Genomic DNA, 18402 nt, shown 5'->3' with positions numbered 1-18402 from the left:
TTTACCTCCCTGCAAAGAAAGCCCCAGGATTGGCATTTTAAACAAAACGGAGCAATTTGCATGCCTGTTGTTTGCATGCATTTAGGCCAGGGACTATGGGGCTCCCGGAATGAGGCTTCACCTGCAGGTGGTGTCAGGAAGCCGAGGACTCCGGTCGCATTCAGTTAGCCAAGGCCCAGGTAAAAAGTTCTAAAACCTGCAGCTCCCTGGTAGCAAGCTCTGCACCCCTAAAGACCCCCCCAAGAGGCCAGGGAGCCCTGCCAGAAGCCAGGTGAAGCCGGAGGCACTGGAGCTAGGACAGAACCCACAACCGTGCAGAGGAGGGGTCACGGGCTGCCCCCTGGTTTGCATCCACGCCTGGGCCTTGCCCAGTTCCTGAGTGGGACCACAGGCCCGGAAGGCCAGGGCCGGCAGCCTGGCCTCTGCAACTGGGCTCCAGTCCCACCCCGTCCATTCTATTTAAAGGGCACTGGGCGGCCATGCTGGGCACCTGGCCGGCATGCTGCGCGGTGCAGCCCACCTGCTGGGCCTGCAGCTCTCCGTGGCCTGGGCGCTCAGCTGCCACGAGACGCAGTCCTCCCCCGAATTCAGCCTCCCTGGGGATTACCTCCTTGCAGGCCTGCTCCCTCTCCATGGTGACCTTCAGCACGAGAGACACAGACCCGAGGTGACCCTCTGCGATCGGTGAGTGAGGGTCAGCAGGGGTGTCCCCTGGCCAGTATGGTTCTCCGAGGAGCCAAAAAGGCAGATGTAGAGGCTGGCATTGAGTCATGGCGGATTAAGCGCCACCGGCATCCCATATCCCAGCACCCACTCAAGTCCCAGCTTCCTGCTAATGAATTTTTTTATTTATTTATTTTTGACAGGCAGAGTGGACAGTGAGAGAGAGAGACAGAGAGAAAGGTCTTCCTTTGCCGTTGGTTCACCCTCCAATGGCCGCCGCGGCTGGCGTGCTGCGCGGCCAGCGCACCGCGCTGATCCGATGGCAGGAACCAGGTGCTTCTCCTGGTCTCAAATGGGGTGCAGGGCCCAAGCACTTGGGCCATCCTCCACTGCACTCCCTGGCCACAGCAGAGAGCTGGCCTGGAAGAGAGGCAACCGGGACAGAATCCAGCGCCCCGACCGGGACTAGAACCCGGTGTGCCGGCGCCGCTAGGTGGAGGATTAGCCTAGTGAGCCGCGGCGCCGGCCCTGCTAATGAATTTGGGAAAGAGTGGAGATGGCTCCAGGCTCCTGCTTTGGTCCAGCCCGGCCCTGGCCGTTGTGGTCATTTGAGGAATGATCCAGCAGGTGGATGATCCCTCTCTCTCTTCCTGTCACTCTGCCTTTTAAATAAATCTTAAAGGGAAATGGAGCAGTTGATGCCTCAGGAATTGAGCAAAGTTAGGAAGTCAGGGGTCTGGGCAGTGATTTGAGAGGCAGAGTTACAGACAGAGAGAGAGGTCTTCCATCTGCTGGTTCACTCCCCAGATGGCCGCAATGGTGTTTCTGAAGCCAGGAGCCAGGAGCTTCTTCCGGGTCTCCCACGCGGGTGCAGGGGCCCAAGGACTTGGACCATCTTCCACTGCTTTTCTAGGCCACAGCAGAGAGCTGGATCAGAAGTGGAGCAGCTGGGACTCGAACTGGTGCCCATGTGGGATGCTGGAGCCGCATGGCAGAGGCTGCTCCTACTACTCCACAGTGCTGGCCCCTTTCTGTCTAAGAAAACTGTTGCTGGGGCCGGTGCTGTGGAGCACCTGTTAACGCCCTGGCCTGCAGCGCCGGCATCCCATATGGGCGCCGGTTCATGCCCGGCTGCTCTACTTCTGATCCAGCTCTCTGCTGTGGCCTAGAAAAGCAATGGAAGATGGCCCAAGTCCTTGGGCCCCTGCACCCGCGTGGGAGACCCGGAAGAAGCTCCTGGCTCCTGGCTTCAGAAACACCATTGCGGCCACCTGGGGAGTGAACCAGCAGATGGAAGACCTCTCTCTCTCTCTCTCTCTCTCTCTCTCTCTTTCTCTCTCTCTCTGCCTCTCCTCTCTCTGTGTAACTCTGGCTTTCAAATAAATACATGATAAATATTAAAAAAAAAAAAAAGAAAGAAAGAAGACTGTTGCTTACAGACTGCGTAAAGGAGTTTGGGAGGCCTGAGGATGCTGTCAGGGCTTGGCTGCAGGATGCCCTTACTCGTGAAACACACCCAAGAGGAATGTTCCAGAAATCTGGGACCAGTCCAGAGGGCTAGAGATAGGAATCTGGGAAAAGAAACCCGGGGCTAGGGGGCTGGCGCTGCAGCTTAGCCGATGAGGCTACCTGCAGTGCCGGCATCCCATGTGGGTGCCGGTTCAAGTCCTGGCTGCTCCACCTCCGATCCAGCTTCGGATGGGCCCAGCTGTGACCATTGTGGCCATCTGGGGAGTGAACCAGAGGATGGAAGGCCATTGCACGCGCTGTCCCTCTGCTTGTGCTTCTCCGTAACTCTGCCTTTCAAATAAATAAATAAGAACGTGACGGCAGCTCTTGCCAGAATGCCCGGCCCGCTGGCTGGCCCTGCAGATCTCAGAGTTGCCAGCCCCTGGCATCCCACCAGCTGAGCTAGCTCCTTCAGATAAACCTCTCTCTATATATAGACACCACCAGCGGTCTCCAAAAAGTTTGTGGGAAATGCATATAATAATAATAAAAAACTATGTGTGGACTTTAAACGCTTCTGCTTCTACTCCGCTCCCCCCAGCTTTCTGAAGGGCCCTCCATGTCTGCGTGGGTCCTGTTCTTCCCCTGGGGAACCCTGGCTGATGGCGTAGGTCTCTCTGCTTCGATGCCCGAGTGCAGGGGGGAGCGCGCCGTGTGGCCTCTCGGCAGCCTGTTTCCTGGCTCTCCCTCCTGGGACTGTGTTGTACCGCGGGGCCGTGTTGAGGTCGTGATTGTCTGGGGACAGATGACCCAGCGGGCCCGGGATGCCAGGCAGCCAGAGGGTCTCAGGGCTCATCAGGGCTGCGTCCGCCTCAGCTCCTGGCTCGCCTTTCCCCACAGGCCTGACAGCTTCAACGGCCATGGCTACCACGTCTTCCAGGCCATCCGGTTCGGCATCGAGGAGATAAACAACTCCACGACCCTGCTGCCCAACGTCACGCTGGGGTATGAGCTGTACGACGTGTGCTCCGACTCCGCCAACGTGTACGCCACGCTGAGAGTGCTCTCCCGGCTAGGGACAGACCACGTAGAGATCCAAGAGGACCTGCAGCACCACTCCCCCAGGGTCGTGGCTGTCATCGGGCCCGACAGCAACAGGCAGGCCGCCACCACCGCCGCCCTGCTGGGCCCCTTCCTGGTGCCCCTGGTAAGCTGCAGCCTTGGCGGTTCATCCACTCCCCTCTGGGCAGTCCAGCAGGCGTGGGGGGAGGGAGCGCAGGAGCCGCTGTCCCTTCCTTGGCTGGGGCAGCTGGGTGACCACTGCTCATTAGTCCTGTTGCAGAGGTCCAGGGCTCATGGGAAAGGCCACTCCCCTTTGCAACGACCACTATTGAACTTCACACCCTCTGCCTAAGCAACCCCAGGGCTCCAACTCCTTGGCTAAGGACTGGAAACTCCACTCCCCACCCCACCAGCTCCTCCGTGTCTCCCCTACCTTGCCCGCCTGCCGCGCCCCCTGCCTCAGAGGTGCACGTCCCTCCCGAGCCCTCTGGCCTGGCTCCCTCCCAGATGGCTCCTCCTGGGCCTGTAGGCGGGCTGGGGTCCCACTGCCCCTTCCAGACACCCCTGCTCTCTGCACTACGCTCACTCTCTCTGCCGCCTTCCCCGAGGGACTTCTCCAGAGAGTCCTCCCTTCTCGCTCGCATCGCCCTCCTCCCATGTGCTCCTCTCATAGCCAGGGGCCTCTCGTGGCCTACAGGTTGAAGTCCAGGACCCTTAGCTGGAGAGCTGAGCCCTCCTGCCCCACCCTGCCAATGCTCCCCTCTGAGCCCGAGTCCCTGGAGGCACCCAGACACACACTTGCATCACTGCCTTGGAGGCAGGCTTTGTTCCGTGTGCTTAGACTGCATGACCCCCCGACACACACACACACACCACGTCCAGCAGGTGCATCCCACCTTCCCAACAGCCTCCCCCGGGCCTGCACGGTTCTTTGTGATCTGGGCACTGCTTTCCTGGTCTCCCCCCTCCCCGGGACTCCACACCTAGCACAGGGCCCGGAATGGGAGCCTGAGGAGGGGGACGACGTTGAGGTCAGGCTGCCGCCGCTGAACTGGCTGGCTGGGACCCCCACAGATCAGCTACGAGGCCAGCAGCACGGTGCTCAGCGTGAGGCGGCAGTACCCCTCATTCCTGCGCACCATCCCCAGCGACAAGCACCAGGTGGAGATCATGGTGGAGCTCATGCAGAGTTTCCAGTGGGTCTGGATCTCACTGGTCAGCAGCGACGACACCTATGGACTCCTGGGGGTGCAGGCGCTGCAGGAGCTGGCCACGCCCCGGGGCATCTGCGTCGCCCACAAGGCCATGGTGCCTTCCTCTGCCCAGGTGGGTGACGAGAGGGTGCAGGGCATCCTGGACCACCTGATCCAATCCAAGGCCACCGTCGTGGTCGTTTTCAGCAACCGGCAGGTGGCCTGGGTATTCTTCAAGTCCGTAGTGCTGGCCAAGCTGACCGGCAAGGTGTGGATCGCCTCGGGAGACTGGGCCATCTCCACGCACATCACCAACCTGCCCGGGATCCGGGGCATCGGCACGGTGCTGGGCGTGGCGATCCAGCAGAGACCTGTCCCTGGCCTGCGGGAGTTCGAGGAGGCCTATGCCCGGGCACACAAGGTGGCCCCCAAACCTTGCCTGGGGGGCTCCTGGTGCAGCACCAATCAGCTCTGCCAAGACTGCCAAACCTTCACAGAACACACGACGCCCCCACTTGGAGCCTTCTCCATGAGTACGGCCTACAGCGCGTACCAGGCAGTGTATGCCGTGGCCCACGGCCTCCACAAGCTCCTGGGCTGTGCCTCCGGAGCCTGTTCTAAGCGCCAGTTCTACCCCTGGCAGGTAAGAGAGCCCAGCCCCGGGCACCCTGTCCTGGGAGAACGGCCAGTCCTGAGGCGAGCAGAGGGGCCATGCTGGGTGCCAGGAGGGACGACAGCGATGGGAGGGAGCGCGGGTCTCTTCTCTTGGATCAATCCTTTTCTCTGAACCTTACTTTCTCCTGCCTACCATGCACCCAAAGCAGCAAGGGCTACGAGTCTTTGCAAAGAGGTCTCCTCCTGGGGGCTGGGCGGGCAGGTCAAGGGGCTTCCTAGGAGGGGACAGGGCTCTGAGGAAGGGGCCAGACCTGGGTGGGCGGCAGGCACCCAGGGTGGACGCCTGGGCACGCCCCAGGCACTTGTTTCCTGGGCTGTCTGGATCTGGGTTTCCACGACGCCTGCTTGTTTCAGCTTCTGGAGCAGATCCGCAAGGTGAATTTCCTTCTGCATGAGGACATGGTGACGTTTACTGACGTCGGGGACCCCCTCGGTGGCTATGACGTCATTGCCTGGGACTGGAGTGGGCCTGAGTGGACCTTCAGGGTCATTGGCTCCTCCCTGCGCTCTCCGGTTCATCTGGACATAAATAAGACCAAAATCCAGTGGAATACAAAGGACAACAAGGTAACAAGGCTGTGGTCACTCAGCAGGTGACTTTTATTTTAAAATTTATTTATTTATTTATCTGGAGGGCGGTGATACAGAGAGATATCTTCCATTCACTGGCTCACTCCCCAAGTGGCCACAACAGCCAAGACTGGGCCGGGCCAAAGCCAGGAGCCAGGAGCTTTTCCCAGGTCTCTCACTTGGGAGGCAGGGGCCCAAGTACTTACACTATCTTCTGCTGCTTTCCCAGGCACATTAGCAGGGAACTAGATGGGAAGTGGAGCAGCTGGGACTCAAACTAGCACTCACATGAAATGTTGGCATTGGGCCGGCGCCGCAGCTCACTAGGCTAATCCTCCACCTGCAGCACTGGCACCCTGGGTTCTAGTCCCAGTTGCTCCTCTTCCAGTCCAGCTCTCTGCTGTGGCCCGGGAGTGCAGTGGAGGATGGCCCAAGTGCTTGGGTCCTGTACGCGCATGGGAGACCAGGAAGAAGCACCTGGCTCCTGGCTTCAGATCGACGCAGTGCACCGGCCGTGGCGGCCATTTGGGGGGGTGAACCAACGGGAGAAAGACCTTTCTCTCTGTGTCTCACTGTCTAACTCTGCCTGTCAAAAAAAAAAAAAAAAAAAAAGTTGACATTGGAGGAGGCAGCTTAACCCACTGCACCACAACGCCAGCCCCGGCAGGCAACTGACCTATGGGCAGCCTGGGACCTGGAGGTGACGCTGACAGAGCCTGCACAGAGCGGGAGGGGACTCCAGGTACCAAGCCAGCATCCCCATACCCAGTCACGCCAGGGGAGCAGGAAGGCTAGCGCCTTGGGCTAGCAGACAGGTGCCAGGTGGGCCTCGGCTCACAGCCAGGGGCTCTGCCCTGCCCTTGAGCCCCCAGCGCGCACGCTCAGCAACTGTGATTGGGCTCCTTCGAGGGTTGCAGAACACCTGTGGCTTCTTCCAGGTGCCTCAGTCCGTGTGCTCCAGCGACTGCCTGGACGGGTACCAGCGCGTGGTCGTGAGTTTTCACCACTGCTGCTTCCAGTGTGTGCCCTGCGAGGCCGGGACTTTCGTCAACAAGAGCGGTGAGTGAGCCAGTGGGTGGGGACGTGACTTCCCTGGGGTCTGCACGGTGCACGGAGGGACCTCCCTCGGTCCCTGTGTGCACAGTCGGGTCACTGCGCTACCAGTCGGGTACAGGATGGAAGACACCTGCCACCAGACTGAATTCTGATCAAGCAGACAAAGGTACACGACACAGTTCCTGCGTGTGCAGTCCCGTTCTGAATTCAACGTCTCTGCCCAGATGGAGCCACCTACACTTTCCTCCCTGTCCTCCCATCCCACCTGTGCAAGGGCCCTTCTGTTGCCTGTTCCAAAGACAAGCGGCACCTGAAAGGTTTGACACAAGTCAGTGTGCCCCCGCCCAGGAACGCCAGGCTGAGGTCAGAAAGCAACTGAGGGCTCTGCCCCGAGCTGGCCTCCCCAGGGGCCACACCCTTTCCTCCGAATGCATCTCTTCTGTCCCGAGTCAGGGCTCGGAAACCACAGAGAGGGCGCTCAGGAAGATGGACTGGCTAGTGAGTGCGGCAGACAGAGTGCTGACACCCTCTCCCGGGCTGGCTGCTCCCATTACAATGTTAACCTCAGAGAAGCCTTGGGTCAGGCCCTGCCAAGGCAACCACAGGGGGAACCTGAGATTCAATAAATCTACAGCAGGTGGATTTGTAACTTGATCATTTTTTAAAAATTTATTTGAAAGACAGAGCTATAGAGCGAAGTAGAATGAGAGAGAGAGAGAGAGAGAGAGAGAGAGAGAGAGAAAGAGAGGTCCTCCATCTGCTGGTTCACTCCCCAAATAACCGCAACAGCCAGAGCTGAGCCAATTCGAAGCCAGGAGCCAAGAGCCTCCTCTGGGTCTCCCAGGTGGGTGCAAGAGCCCAAGGACTTGGGCCACCCTCCACCGCCCTCCCAGGCCACAGCAGAGAGCCGGATCGGAAGTGCAGCAGCCGGGGCTTGAACTGGCGCCCACATGAGATGCCTGCGCTGCAGGCCGCGGCCCCACCCCGCTGCGCCTCAGCGCCGGCCCCAACTTGATCATGTTTGTACGGCCTGCAAACGATGTTCTACACATCCGAGTGGCCCTTGGCAGACACAGGCCCCCAGCCCCACACGGGGTCACACAGCCTCACTGGGTGAGGACAGGGCCATCGCCTGACAAGGCGCTCCCTGGGGACGTTTCGGCGTGTGGGCTCCTGGGATCCTGCCCCACACAGAGCTTGGCTGTGTCCCCGGCGTGTTGAGGACACCGCCGTGGTAACCCAGCATCTCGTGTGCCCGCGCCACCTCCTTGCTCCATCCCGAATCCCCTCCCCGCCTTCCCTTTCAGACCTGCACAGCTGCCAGCCTTGTGGCAAAGAAGAGTGGGCCCCCCAGGGAAGCCACACCTGCTTCCCCCGGGCCGTGGTGGTGCTGACTTGGCGTGAGCCCATCGGTTGGGTGCTTCTGACGGCCAACACGCTGCTGCTGCTGCTGCTGCTGGGGACCGCCGGCCTGTGTGCCCGGCACCTCCACACCCCTGTCGTGAAGTCGGCCGGGGGCAGGCTGTGCTTCCTCATGCTGGGCTCCCTGGCCGCCGGGAGCTGCAGCCTCTACGGCTTTCTCGGGGAGCCCACGCTGCCTGCCTGCTTGCTGCGCCGGGCCCCCTTGCTCCTGGGATTGGCCATCTTCCTGTCCTGCCTGACAATTCGCTCCTTCCAACTGGTCATCATCTTCAAGTTTTCCACCAAGGTGCCGTCGTTCTACCACACTTGGGTCCGGAACCACGGTGCTGGCCTGTTTGTGCTGGTCAGTTCAGCGGTGCAGCTGCTCCTCTGTCTAATTTGGCTTGCAGTGTGGACCCCACTGCCCAACAGGGACTATCAGCGCTACCCCCACCTGGTGATGCTGGAGTGTACAGAGGTCAACTCCCCGGGTTTCATGATGGCCTTCGCCTACAACGTCTTCCTCTCCGTCTGCGCCTTTGCCTGCAGCTACCTGGGCAAGGAGCTGCCAGAGAACTATAACGAAGCCAAGTGCGTCACCTTCAGCCTGCTGCTCAACTTCGTGTCCTGGATCACCGTCTTCACCATGGCCAGCGTCTTCCAGGGCAAGTACCTGTCGGTGCTCAGCGTGCTCACCGGGCTCAGCAGCCTGGGCAGCCTCTTCGGCGGTTACTTCCTCCCCAAGTGCTACGTGATCCTCTGCCGCCCAGACCTCAACAGCACGGAGCACTTCCAGGCCTCCATCCAGGACTACACGAGGCGCTGCGGTTCCAGCTGACCCGTGGGCCAGGCGGGGTCAAGCTGAGCCGAGCGGACTGCCAGCCTCCCTGACCCCGAGGGTCGAAGGGTCCAGCGGACTGCGGAGGGCCGGGGGCGTCCGGGAGGCCGTGGGGGCAACTCGGTCTTGGCTTGGGATGTGTGAGCGCACGGCAGAGCCCAGCCCGGGCTCCAAGCTGCCAATAAAGAGGTGAAATGCGTGCTTGCGTGCTGGCTCACTTCCTGTCTGTCCACCCATCGGGCGCCGGAGCCCAGCCGGCCGCCCAGCTTGGCGTTGCCAGGCAACCGCGGAAGGTGTGCGCCGCGTCCGAGAGAAGAGCCGGGCTAGGCCCCACCCCCTCCTGATTCCCATTGGCAGTTTTCCGAGTGGGGTCCCGCCCCCAGGGGCCGGAGCTGGAAGGCCGGCGCGTCCTGACGTCACGTCCGGCGCGACGGCGGCGGCGGCGGCGTCTCCGCACGGTGTGGGCCGGGGCACGTACAGCCTGGGCAATTGGTCCGTGGGCTGTGGAGGCGTCGTGCCGCCGGGCCCGTGAGGGCGGCGCGGGGAGTAGCGGCCCTGGGTGAGGAGGGCGCGGGGCGCGGGAGGGAGGGGCTGTCGGCGTTGACAGGCGTGTGGGCGCGGCGGTCTTCCTGCCTCGCCGCCCGGGACCTGTGAGCGCGGCGAGGGCTCCCTCCGGACAGGGTCGTGTTGCTGTGTCCTGCTGAGGAGTTCGCGCTCCTCCTCGCCTCCGCTCGTCCCAAGCTTGCTGCCTCCCATCGGCCCGCTTCCTGACCCTGTCCTGCCTCCCGCTCTCCCCGCAGCCGGCCGCCTGGGCCCCGACCCCCTCCGCCCCGTCCCCTCTGGCCCGGGAGGCTGGCAGCCCGCTCCTCTCCACGCCCTGGTGCTGATAAGGGTGGTTGAGGAGACCCGACCTCCCCCCTCCTCCAGTGCAGAGCTTGCGCCTGCTTAGCCTCAGTTTGGCCGACCTCGTGCCTCCCTCCCCCCTCCAGACCATGGACGGCTCCTTCGTGCAGCACAGCGTGAGGGTTCTGCAGGAGCTGAACAAGCAGCGGGAGAAAGGCCAGTACTGCGACGCCACCCTGGACGTCGGGGGCCTGGTGTTCAAGGCGCACTGGAGCGTCCTCGCCTGCTGCAGCCACTTCTTCCAAAGCCTCTACGGCGACGGCCCGGGGGGCAGCGTCGTCCTCCCTGCCGGCTTCGCGGAGATCTTTGGCCTCCTGCTGGACTTCTTCTACACGGGTCACCTCGCCCTCACCTCGGGAAACCGCGATCAGGTGCTGCTGGCAGCCCGGGAGTTGCGAGTGCCGGAGGCCGTGGAGCTGTGCCAGAGCTTCAAGCCCAAGACTGCGGTGGGACAGGCCCCGGGCGGCCAGAGCGGGCTGGGGAGGCCCGCTGCCCGTCCTCAGGAGCCAGCGGGCTTGCAGGAGGAGGACGTTTCCAGGACGCTGGGCCTAGTCCCCAGGGAGCAAGAGCCCGGAGGCAGTCACAGCCCCCAGACACCCCAGCTCCACCCCCCTGCTCAGAGTGACAGCCCCTCCTTCCTCCGTGGGAAGTTCAAGCAGGCCTTGAACCCTGGTGTCCCGGAGGACAAGCTGCCCGAGGACTGCAGAGTGCCCCCCAGGCCCTTTGAGGCGGAAGGTGGCCAGCTGCAGGGCGAGAGTAACGAGGTACCGTGCCCGGGGAGGCAGGCGTAGGGCGAAAGACCGACACTTCTGGGGGTGACCTGGACCCCTGAGTTGGATACGGTTAAGGGGTTGACAGGAGGCTTTCTGCAGATGTGGGCAGCCGGTGGCTTCAGCTGACCTTCCCTGGTTGCAGCTTACGGGGGGGGGGGGTTGGCATGGGCGGCATCCGGGTGCCCAGTGTTTCCCCAGGGGGCTGAAGCCCAGCGGGCTCCGGTTCCCCACAGTAGAGCCCTGCCCTCCAAACCCAAGGCGCAGGTGCTGTCTGCCATGGGACCCTGCAGGGGAGTTACTGATGAGGACGTGTCCAGACGGGGGCTGGGGTGGACCTGGAGCTGGCCCCCACAGCCCTGCCGATTAACTTGGTGACCCCACCCCCACTGCCTCTCACTCTAGTGGGAAGTGGTGGTTCAAGTTGAGGACGATGGTGACGGTGATTACGTGTCTGAGGCTGAGCCCGTGCTGACCAGGAGGAAGTCGAGTGAACTCAGAAAGCCCCGTGCGGCCGAGCCAGCCCTGGGCACAGACTCCCTGGCGGTGGAGCCCGCGGGCAGCAGAAAAGGCGCGGCGGCGCCGGTCGAGTGCCCCACGTGCCATAAAAGGTTCCTCAGCAAGTACTACCTGAAGGTGCACAACAGGTAGGCGTCCCGCTGAGCGCCTGTCCCGTCTCCCGTCCCGTCTCCCGTCCCGTCTCCCGTCCCGTCTCCCGTCCCGTCTCCCGTCCCGTCTCCTGTCCCGTCTCCCTCTCCTGTCCCGTCTCCTGTCCCGTCTCCCATCCCGTCTCCTGTCCCGTCTCCTGTCCCGTCTCCCATCCCGTCTCCCGTCCCGTCTCCTGTCCCGTCTCCCTCTCCTGTCCCGTCTCCCGTCCCGTCTCCCATCCCGTCTCCCTCTCCTGTCCCGTCTCCCGTCCCGTCTCCTGTCCCGTCTCCCATCCCGTCTCCCGTCCCGTCTCCTGTCCCGTCTCCTGTCCCGTCTCCCATCCCGTCTCCCGTCCCGTCTCCTGTCCCGTCTCCTGTCCCGTCTCCCGTCTCCCGTCCCGTCTCCCGTCCCGTCTCCTGTCCCGTCTCCCTCTCCTGTCCTGTCTCCTGTCCCGTCTCCCGTCCCGTCTCCTGTCCCGTCTCCCTCTCCTGTCCCGTCTCCTGTCCCGTCTCCTGTCTCCTGTCCTGTCTCCCGTCTCCCGTCCCGTCTCCTGTCCCGTCTCCCGTCTCCTGTCCCGTCTCCCGTCTCCCGTCCCGTCTCCTGTCCCGTCTCCCGTCTCCCGTTCCGTCTCCTGTCCCGTCTCCCGTCTCCCGTCCCGTCTCCCGTCCCGTCTCCTGTCCCGTCTCCCGTCCCGTCTCCTGTCCCGTTTCCTGTCCCGTCTCCTGTCCCGTCTCCCGTCTCCCGCTCTCCCAGTGCAGGGGGGGTCCTGAGCGTCCTCTCCCGTCTCCCGTCTCCTGTCCCGTCTCCCGCTCTCCCAGTGCAGGAGGGGTCCTGAGCGTCCTGTCCCGTCTCCCACTCTCCCAGTGCCTTCCGGGCTTCATCTCAGCCCCACATCGGCCTGGCACTGGTCATCTGGGAGTGAGCACCCGGCTTTGAGTCAGGTCCGTCTCCCTCCCCCTCCTCCTGGGTCCTCTGGCTGGGGAGGGGCTGTGGACATCTTGTCAGCCGTGGCCTTGACCTCCAGTTGGCTGTGCCAAGGCCCCTGTGCTCCAGTGAGGCCCCATCCTCGGTACTGAAGCTTAGCAGTCCGGGCTTAGGGCAGGTGCAGATCTCTAGGGTTTGGCGCTTCCTGTGTTTCTGGGGAGATCACTCAGGTGCCTCAGGGCAGCAGAAAAGACCTAAGAGGTCTAAGGCTGCAGCGTCCAGCAGGCGACCCAGGAGCCCTGGGGCAGTTTTATCTTCAGATTTGTTAAATTAGCTGAACGGTTCAGTTTTTGGGTGCAGTAGCCACCTCCCCAGTGCCCAGGAGCCACGGGGCTCCCAGGCTGTGGCGTCTGTCATACAGACACCAAGCATTTCCGTCATCGCCGAGCGGTCCGGAGTCTGCGAGGCCTCTGGGGACGGCAGCGAGTGACAGACCTTCCAGCCCTGCCGCCTCCAAGCCCAGGGCATCGCCGGCCCCCGCTGCGCTTCCTTGCCGAGCCAGGGTGGGTCACACGCCTCCTCTCAGTGGGACACTTTGGAAAGCCGCTGGGCATCTGCTGGAGCCGGAGCTGTGCGCCCTGCTCGGGGCAGCTGCGGCCTGTGGGGTCTGGGGTGCCTGTGTTGTGAGGGGAGCCTGCGCCAGTCTGTTTTCCAACTGGACGCTCCAGGCGGAGGATTCTGGGTTGCTGACTGGGTCCCGAGGACCGGTAGGAAGTGATGACCTCATGAGGTCGCTGTCCTGGGGGACGCTGAAGGTCGGTGTCATGGGGAGAAAAGCCTGGGCTCTGGCAGGTGTAGAAACTCTCGCGGTCCACACGAGGGCCGTCAGCTCAGTGCCTGGGAGCTGACCAGGCCGCTGCACAGAGTCCCTCGCGGCGTCGGCCTTGCACAGAGGGATGCCGAGGCAAACCTCGCAGAGGAGTCGAGGTGCGTGGAGACAGACATGGGGTGGAGCCCGCCCGGGGATGGGCAGGAGAGGGTGGGGTCAGGCAGCGCTTTTAAATAACGGTGGTCTGTGATGCAAGATCGGAGATGATGGGCTTTTCCTTAGTAGATGCCCAGATGTCAGCTTTGTGGGACTTTGAAGGGTGGGACCTGTAAAAGTCTGGGGTCCCCCAGGAGTCAGTGCAGTGAAATGTGTTTTTCACCAGGTCTTCCCTGAGGGAAGCAGCAGGGTTTGATGCCGAGTGCTTCTGTATCTAGAGCAGGAGTCGGCGGGCTTTCCTGAAGGAACCTGGTGGGAGCGTTTCATGCCTTGTTCATCCATCGTCGCACGTCCCTCTTCTTTTTTTAATGCGTTTTCTTTCCATAACATTTTTAGACTTACAGGAAAACCACGATCTAGGGACTCTCCAGATACTCTGCCCTCAGTTTCCTCTGTTACATTTGAGACACGTGTGCCAGTTACTGAGCACGTTTTAATGAGAATACATAAATAAATAAATAAATAAATAAATAGTGATGGTCTGGTCGGGGAAGTTGCAGAGAAGGTGAGATTCGAGCAGAGACCGAGCAGTGAGGCAGTGGCGTGTGTGGCTGGGGCGAGCCGTGGGCAGGGCCAAGAGCCAGAGCACGGCTGGCAGCTGGTTAGCGAGCGCAAGGGGGTGAGTGCCGGCCCCGGGGGCGCTGTGGAGTAGGCCGGCAAGGGCAGGGGCAGGCAGCTCTGGAGGGCCGCGCACGCCGTCCGCAGCCCCCCAGGCTTGTCTCAGAGCGGGAAGGGAGGCTTGGGAGTCGTCTGCCACGAGGTGACGAGGTCTGGCTTGTATCTAAGAGTCTTTCTGGCTACTGTGGGGAAGCAGGCCTGGAGCATAGAGGCCAGGTGGGAGGCGACACCTGGAGCAGCCCGGGAGATGCCCTGGCTGTTAGGTGGCAGCGCTGGAGCCAGGTCATCAGGGGCTGGGACTGCGTGCCTGTGCCGGCCCTCCCCGCTGGCCTCTGCCACTGAGCTCCGCCGTGGCTGCTGTGGAGGCCGGCAGAGGAGGGGCTTAGGGCTGGCTCAGGACTCAGGTGTTACCTGTAGCTTCTGGCCACACCGTCCCTGTCGACAGTCTCCGTGCTGGAGGGGATTTCTGGGCTTGGCCCTGCCTGTTCCCCAGGGTCTGACCCAGCCCACGTGGTGAGCCGCGGCCGGCCCGTCACACCTGTCTTTCTTACTGTGGCCAGAACCAGAGGGGCGAGGGGGAGGTCCTGTGGGAGGTCCTCAGCCCCCACTTCCTGTTGCCTTCTCCTGGCAGGAAACACACTGGGGAGAAGCCCTTCGAGTGCCCCAAGTGTGGGAAGTGCTACTTTCGGAAGGAGAACCTGCTGGAGCACGAAGCCCGGAACTGCGTGAACCGCTCAGAACAGGTATCTGGGAGTGGCCCGGTGCCTGTGGGCGGGGACACACTGGTCTGCGTGTTTGAACCAGTGGGAAGTGCCCCACGCGACTCTCTCAGGAGGGAGCTGTAAGCCTGAGGGAGCCGCAGCGTCCTTGAGGTCGTCAAGTCTGTGCCCTGGGACAGTGGGGACACAGGTCCCAGCAGCAGAAGGGACAAGATTTGGAAGGACTTTGTGGGAAGCATTTTGGGTTTGCCTGCTGGGCTCCCGGCCCAGCTCTGTCTTGCGTTTTGGAGAAGGGCGCCCCAGTGGGCACTGGGAAAGGCCTCCTGGGCCCACCCCCTACCCCGCTGCGGGCCTGTGGGGAGGGGGCAGCCGGCCTGGCCTCCGTGGAGGCTTGTTGGTCCCAAGGCCAGGGACTGCAGGTCAGGCTGCACGGCCCCTGCCCTGCCCCAGTCTGAGAAGGGCCTGGCGCTGGTGGGCTGCAGTGGCAGCAGTGGTCAGGGCAGGCGGGTTACGTGTCGCCCTCTCCCACCCTAGCCCCCTCCCCCCAGGCAGACTCGCCAGCAGCGAGTGGAAGCCCCCGCAGAGGCGGCCGTCGCGGGCGGAGGCCCCTCCTGATGCTGGCCCTGCTTGCCCCTCACACCGCCAGGTCTTCACGTGCTCCGTGTGCCAGGAGACCTTCCGCCGGAGGATGGAGCTGCGGGTGCACATGGTGTCCCACACGGGGGAGATGCCCTACAAGGTCAGCCTCAGGGTGCCTCCCGCTGAGCCCTTTGCAGGGGTGGGGTCAGGGCCCTCCCCCGTGGTGGCTGTTAAGGAGCTGCCTTGCCTGCCCATCCAGTGCCCCACACCTGCGGTAGGCCACTGGCTGCAGGCCCCCCTCTTTCCTTGCATGAAGGGCGGGTTCGCACCCCCCGGGCGTGGCGTGGGCAGTGGGGCACGGAGAGGGGGTGGTGCCGCCTCTGCTGGAGTCAGCAGCTCCTCGGTGGCAGCGGCCGGCCGGGTGCTGGTGGCGCGGCCGTCCTGAGGGCGCTGGGCCTGCCTTGCAGTGCTCCTCCTGCTCCCAGCAGTTCATGCAGAAGAAGGACTTGCAGAGTCACATGATCAAGCTTCACGGAGCCCCCAAGCCCCATGCGGTAAGTGCAGACGCGGGGGCCGGGCCCACGCCCACGGGGCTTTTGAGGCAAGATTGAGGTGGCCCTGTCAGTGTCCGGATGGGCGGGGGCCATGCGGTTGCTGCTGTCATCGTCCTCACCCTGGCCCTGTCCCTTTGCCTGACCCGTCTGCCCCGTAGTGTCCCACCTGTGCCAAGTGCTTCCTGTCCCGGACGGAGCTGCAGCTGCATGAGGCCTTCAAGCACCGTGGGGAGAAGCTGTTTGTGTGCGAGGAGTGTGGGCACCGGGCCTCCAGCCGCAACGGGCTGCAGATGCACATTAAGGCCAAGCACAGGTACGGGGTGCCGGGTTCTCCGGTCTCCTGAGGTTCCAGCCGGGCCGGGAAGGTGGCGGATGCTGCCGAGCGTCTGCGTGTGCCCTCTCCTGTGCATCTCGTGCCTGCTGCCCTTCTGGGGTGAGCAGGGCTGTGGGACCCGCAGAGTAGGTGGGGAGGGGCTTTCAGGCTGAAACAAGGCTCTGTTGCTCCAGGGCAGAGTCTTGCTGTCCTGTTTCCTGTGACTGCTGCTCCCTGGCGCCCCAGGATCGAGGTGGTACCCCCTTCCACGCACTGCCTCGGCCCTGCTTCCTCCAGGCTGGCCCCCAGCTGTAGCAGAGTGAAGGAGACCACTCCCTCAGTGTGGCCTCTGCCCTGTGTCCCCACCTGAACAGGAACGAGAGGCCGTATGTCTGTGAGTTCTGCAGCCACGCCTTTACCCAGAAGGCCAATCTCAACATGCACCTGCGCACGCACACGGGCGAGAAGCCCTTCCAGTGCCACCTCTGTGGCAAGACCTTCCGTACCCAAGGTGAGGCGGCCCCCGCGGTCCCCGCCCCAGGCTGGAGGGCAGCGCCCTAGCCCTGTCTTGTCCCCACAGCCAGCCTGGACAAGCACAACCGCACCCACACCGGCGAGAGGCCCTTCGGCTGTGAGTTCTGCGAGCAGCGCTTCACTGAGAAGGGGCCGCTCCTGCGGCACGTGGCCAGTCGCCACCAGGAGGGCCGGCCCCACTTCTGCCAGATCTGCGGCAAGACCTTCAAAGGTACCTCAGCGCCCCGGGGGGAGTCGAGGGCTGAGCCGCGCTGGGGGTCTCTGGAGAGGTCAGGGGCACCCGTGGCTTTCCCATGCCCACTCTTGGCGGCAGGACTTTGTGTCCCCGTGCGTTAGGTGACGTGGGAACCTCTGTGACTGCAGTGAGTGCAGTGCAGGACGACCTGGGGCCGTGCTGGGGGCACACTGCCGAGGGGCGCAGGGGCTCGCTGCCCACGCCCCGTCCCAGGCTCTGCTGCATCTCCTGTCTGCTCACGCACGCTGGGGCTCCTGGCTTCCTGTCCCAGGGCACCATCCTCAGGTTCCCCTCTTCACACGGGGCTCCCTTCCCTCCTGCAGCCGTGGAGCAGCTGCGTGTGCACGTCAGACGGCACAAGGGGGTGAGGAAGTTCGAGTGCACCGAGTGTGGCTACAAGTTCACTCGGCAGGTGAGCCAGGCCCCGGGTCACCTCCCCCAGCCACGGCCCTCCCCCAGCCTGAGCGCGCCCTCCCCCCTCCCCCCTCCCCCCAGGCTCACCTGCGCAGGCACATGGAGATCCACGATCGCGTGGAGAACTACAACCCGCGGCAGCGCAAGCTCCGAAACCTGGTCATTGAGGACGAGAAGATGGTGGTGGTGGCGCTGCAGCCGCCTGCGGAGCTGGAAGTGGCCTCGGCTGAGGTCATCGTGGAGTCCCTGGCCCAGGGCGGTCTGGCCTCTCAGCTCCCTGGCCAGAGACTGTGTGCCGAGGAAGGCTTTGCTGGCCCGGGGGTCCTGGAGCCGTCACTCATCATCACAGCAGCCGTCCCTGAGGACTGTGACACGTAGCACACCCTCTCTGCCAAGACCCACTCGACCCCAGACCCAATAAACACGTGGTTTTGGACTTGATTTGCCTGGTGGTCTGTTCCCCTGCACCCTGGAGGCTGTGAAGTGTTGCTTTCCCAGCTGTGCCCTCAGTGGTGCCCTGCCCAGAGCTCCCTGGACTCTGGGCTCCGCTGGCACCCCCAGCTCATCGGGGACCTGAGCTGTGACGGGTGGGATGGCTTTGGGGGCCAAGCCGCTAGGCCCAGGCATTCTCCACATCTGTCTTCTGTCCCTTGTTTTCTGCACTCTGGAGCACTGGCCAGTAGGGCAGCCAGTTTTGTGTTCTGGAGCTGAGGTGGTGACGCCAGCTAGTAGGGGCAAGACTGAGCACGAAGTCTCGGCAGTAAAGATGGAGTGGCGGGGCCCTTGACAGTGGCCTCACGGGCTGCTCAGGACTGAAGCCAAGCACGCCTGGGGCCTTGAGGGGCCCGGTAGTGGCCTTTCCCACAGGGATCTGTCCCCTGGGAGGATCCTAGCTGGGTCTGCATGTCCGGGGGCCTGGGTGCGCCGTGGTGGCTGCTTGGTTCTACAGCTGTGGGGAACAAGCACACGGCGCTAGAACAGATTGACTTCTGGCGCTGGGACCCTGAGGCAATTACTTCGTTTCCTTGGTCTTGGAATCGCAACAGCACGAGCTGCACAGCCGGGTTGAGAGCCCACTGTTCACACCATCCATCACGGGGCAAGGAGCACCAACCGGAGGGCCGGGACTCCGCTCTTAAGGCGCAACCCCAAGCCTGGCGAGGCGGCAGTGCCGGTGCTGGCTGGGGCCTGGGCTCTGCCTGGCAGCACGGTATGGGGGCTCAACAGTATCCCAAAAGG

The 18402-nt window shown here is 63.1% G+C and overlaps 2 protein-coding genes across 6 annotated transcripts; both read left to right on the top strand.

Annotated features, from left to right (window-relative positions):
- The first annotated feature begins 5 nt into the window (after positions 1–5).
- On the top strand, positions 6–9106 carry TAS1R1 (taste 1 receptor member 1). Of its 3 annotated transcripts, none has more exons than XM_089301547.1 (7): positions 6–179; positions 618–684; positions 3013–3319; positions 4323–5010; positions 5397–5609; positions 6551–6671; positions 7976–9106. In XM_089301547.1, the coding sequence occupies exons 4-7, from the start codon at positions 4345–4347 to the stop codon at positions 8905–8907; spliced, it is 1932 nt and encodes a 643-aa protein (XP_089157673.1). In that variant the 5' UTR covers positions 6–179; positions 618–684; positions 3013–3319; positions 4323–4344; the 3' UTR covers positions 8908–9106. The 3 variants fall into 3 exon arrangements, with proteins under 3 accessions (XP_089157673.1, XP_017202103.3, XP_002716194.3); XM_017346614.4 differs by having other exon boundaries at positions 4249–5010; XM_002716148.6 differs by lacking the exon at positions 6–179 and having other exon boundaries at positions 499–684; positions 4249–5010.
- Positions 9107–9319: 213 nt separating this feature from the next.
- Positions 9320–17604, top strand: ZBTB48 (zinc finger and BTB domain containing 48). 3 transcript variants are annotated; one of them, XM_002716146.5, is made up of 11 exons: positions 9320–9466; positions 9897–10574; positions 10986–11227; positions 14447–14558; positions 15181–15273; positions 15581–15667; positions 15826–15980; positions 16355–16491; positions 16561–16725; positions 17073–17161; positions 17245–17604. In XM_002716146.5, exons 2-11 carry the CDS (start codon positions 9900–9902, stop codon positions 17539–17541), a joined length of 2052 nt encoding a protein of 683 aa, XP_002716192.3. In that variant the 5' UTR covers positions 9320–9466; positions 9897–9899; the 3' UTR covers positions 17542–17604. The 3 variants fall into 3 exon arrangements, 2 of the variants coding, with proteins under 2 accessions (XP_002716192.3, XP_051712849.3); XM_051856889.3 differs by having other exon boundaries at positions 9326–9466; positions 15602–15667; XR_016210276.1 differs by lacking the exons at positions 15826–15980; positions 16355–16491; positions 16561–16725; positions 17073–17161; positions 17245–17604 and having other exon boundaries at positions 9326–9466; positions 15069–15273; positions 15581–15609.
- Positions 17605–18402: the final 798 nt, after the last annotated feature.

This window comes from Oryctolagus cuniculus, chromosome 7 (genome assembly GCF_051225735.1).
Source record: "Oryctolagus cuniculus isolate XC-2025 breed Fujian yellow rabbit chromosome 7, ASM5122573v1, whole genome shotgun sequence".
NCBI lineage: Eukaryota > Metazoa > Chordata > Mammalia > Lagomorpha > Leporidae > Oryctolagus > Oryctolagus cuniculus.
The sequence above is the reverse complement of the archived record's forward strand: the minus strand, read 5'-3'. Positions and strand labels throughout refer to the sequence as shown.

Excerpts from the sequence above, each read along its gene's own strand:
- TAS1R1 (XM_002716148.6), top strand. The coding sequence starts at position 500 with ATGCTGCGCGGTGCAGCCCACCTGCTGGGCCTGCAGCTCTCCGTGGCC. Across the intron at positions 5,011-5,396 it reads GCCAGTTCTACCCCTGGCAG|CTTCTGGAGCAGATCCGCAA; the intron begins GTAAGAGAGCCC and ends TGCTTGTTTCAG. Across the intron at positions 5,610-6,550 it reads GGAATACAAAGGACAACAAG|GTGCCTCAGTCCGTGTGCTC; the intron begins GTAACAAGGCTG and ends GGCTTCTTCCAG.
- ZBTB48 (XM_002716146.5), top strand. The coding sequence starts at position 9,900 with ATGGACGGCTCCTTCGTGCAGCACAGCGTGAGGGTTCTGCAGGAGCTG. Across the intron at positions 10,575-10,985 it reads TGCAGGGCGAGAGTAACGAG|TGGGAAGTGGTGGTTCAAGT; the intron begins GTACCGTGCCCG and ends CTCTCACTCTAG. Across the intron at positions 17,162-17,244 it reads GCTACAAGTTCACTCGGCAG|GCTCACCTGCGCAGGCACAT; the intron begins GTGAGCCAGGCC and ends CCCTCCCCCCAG.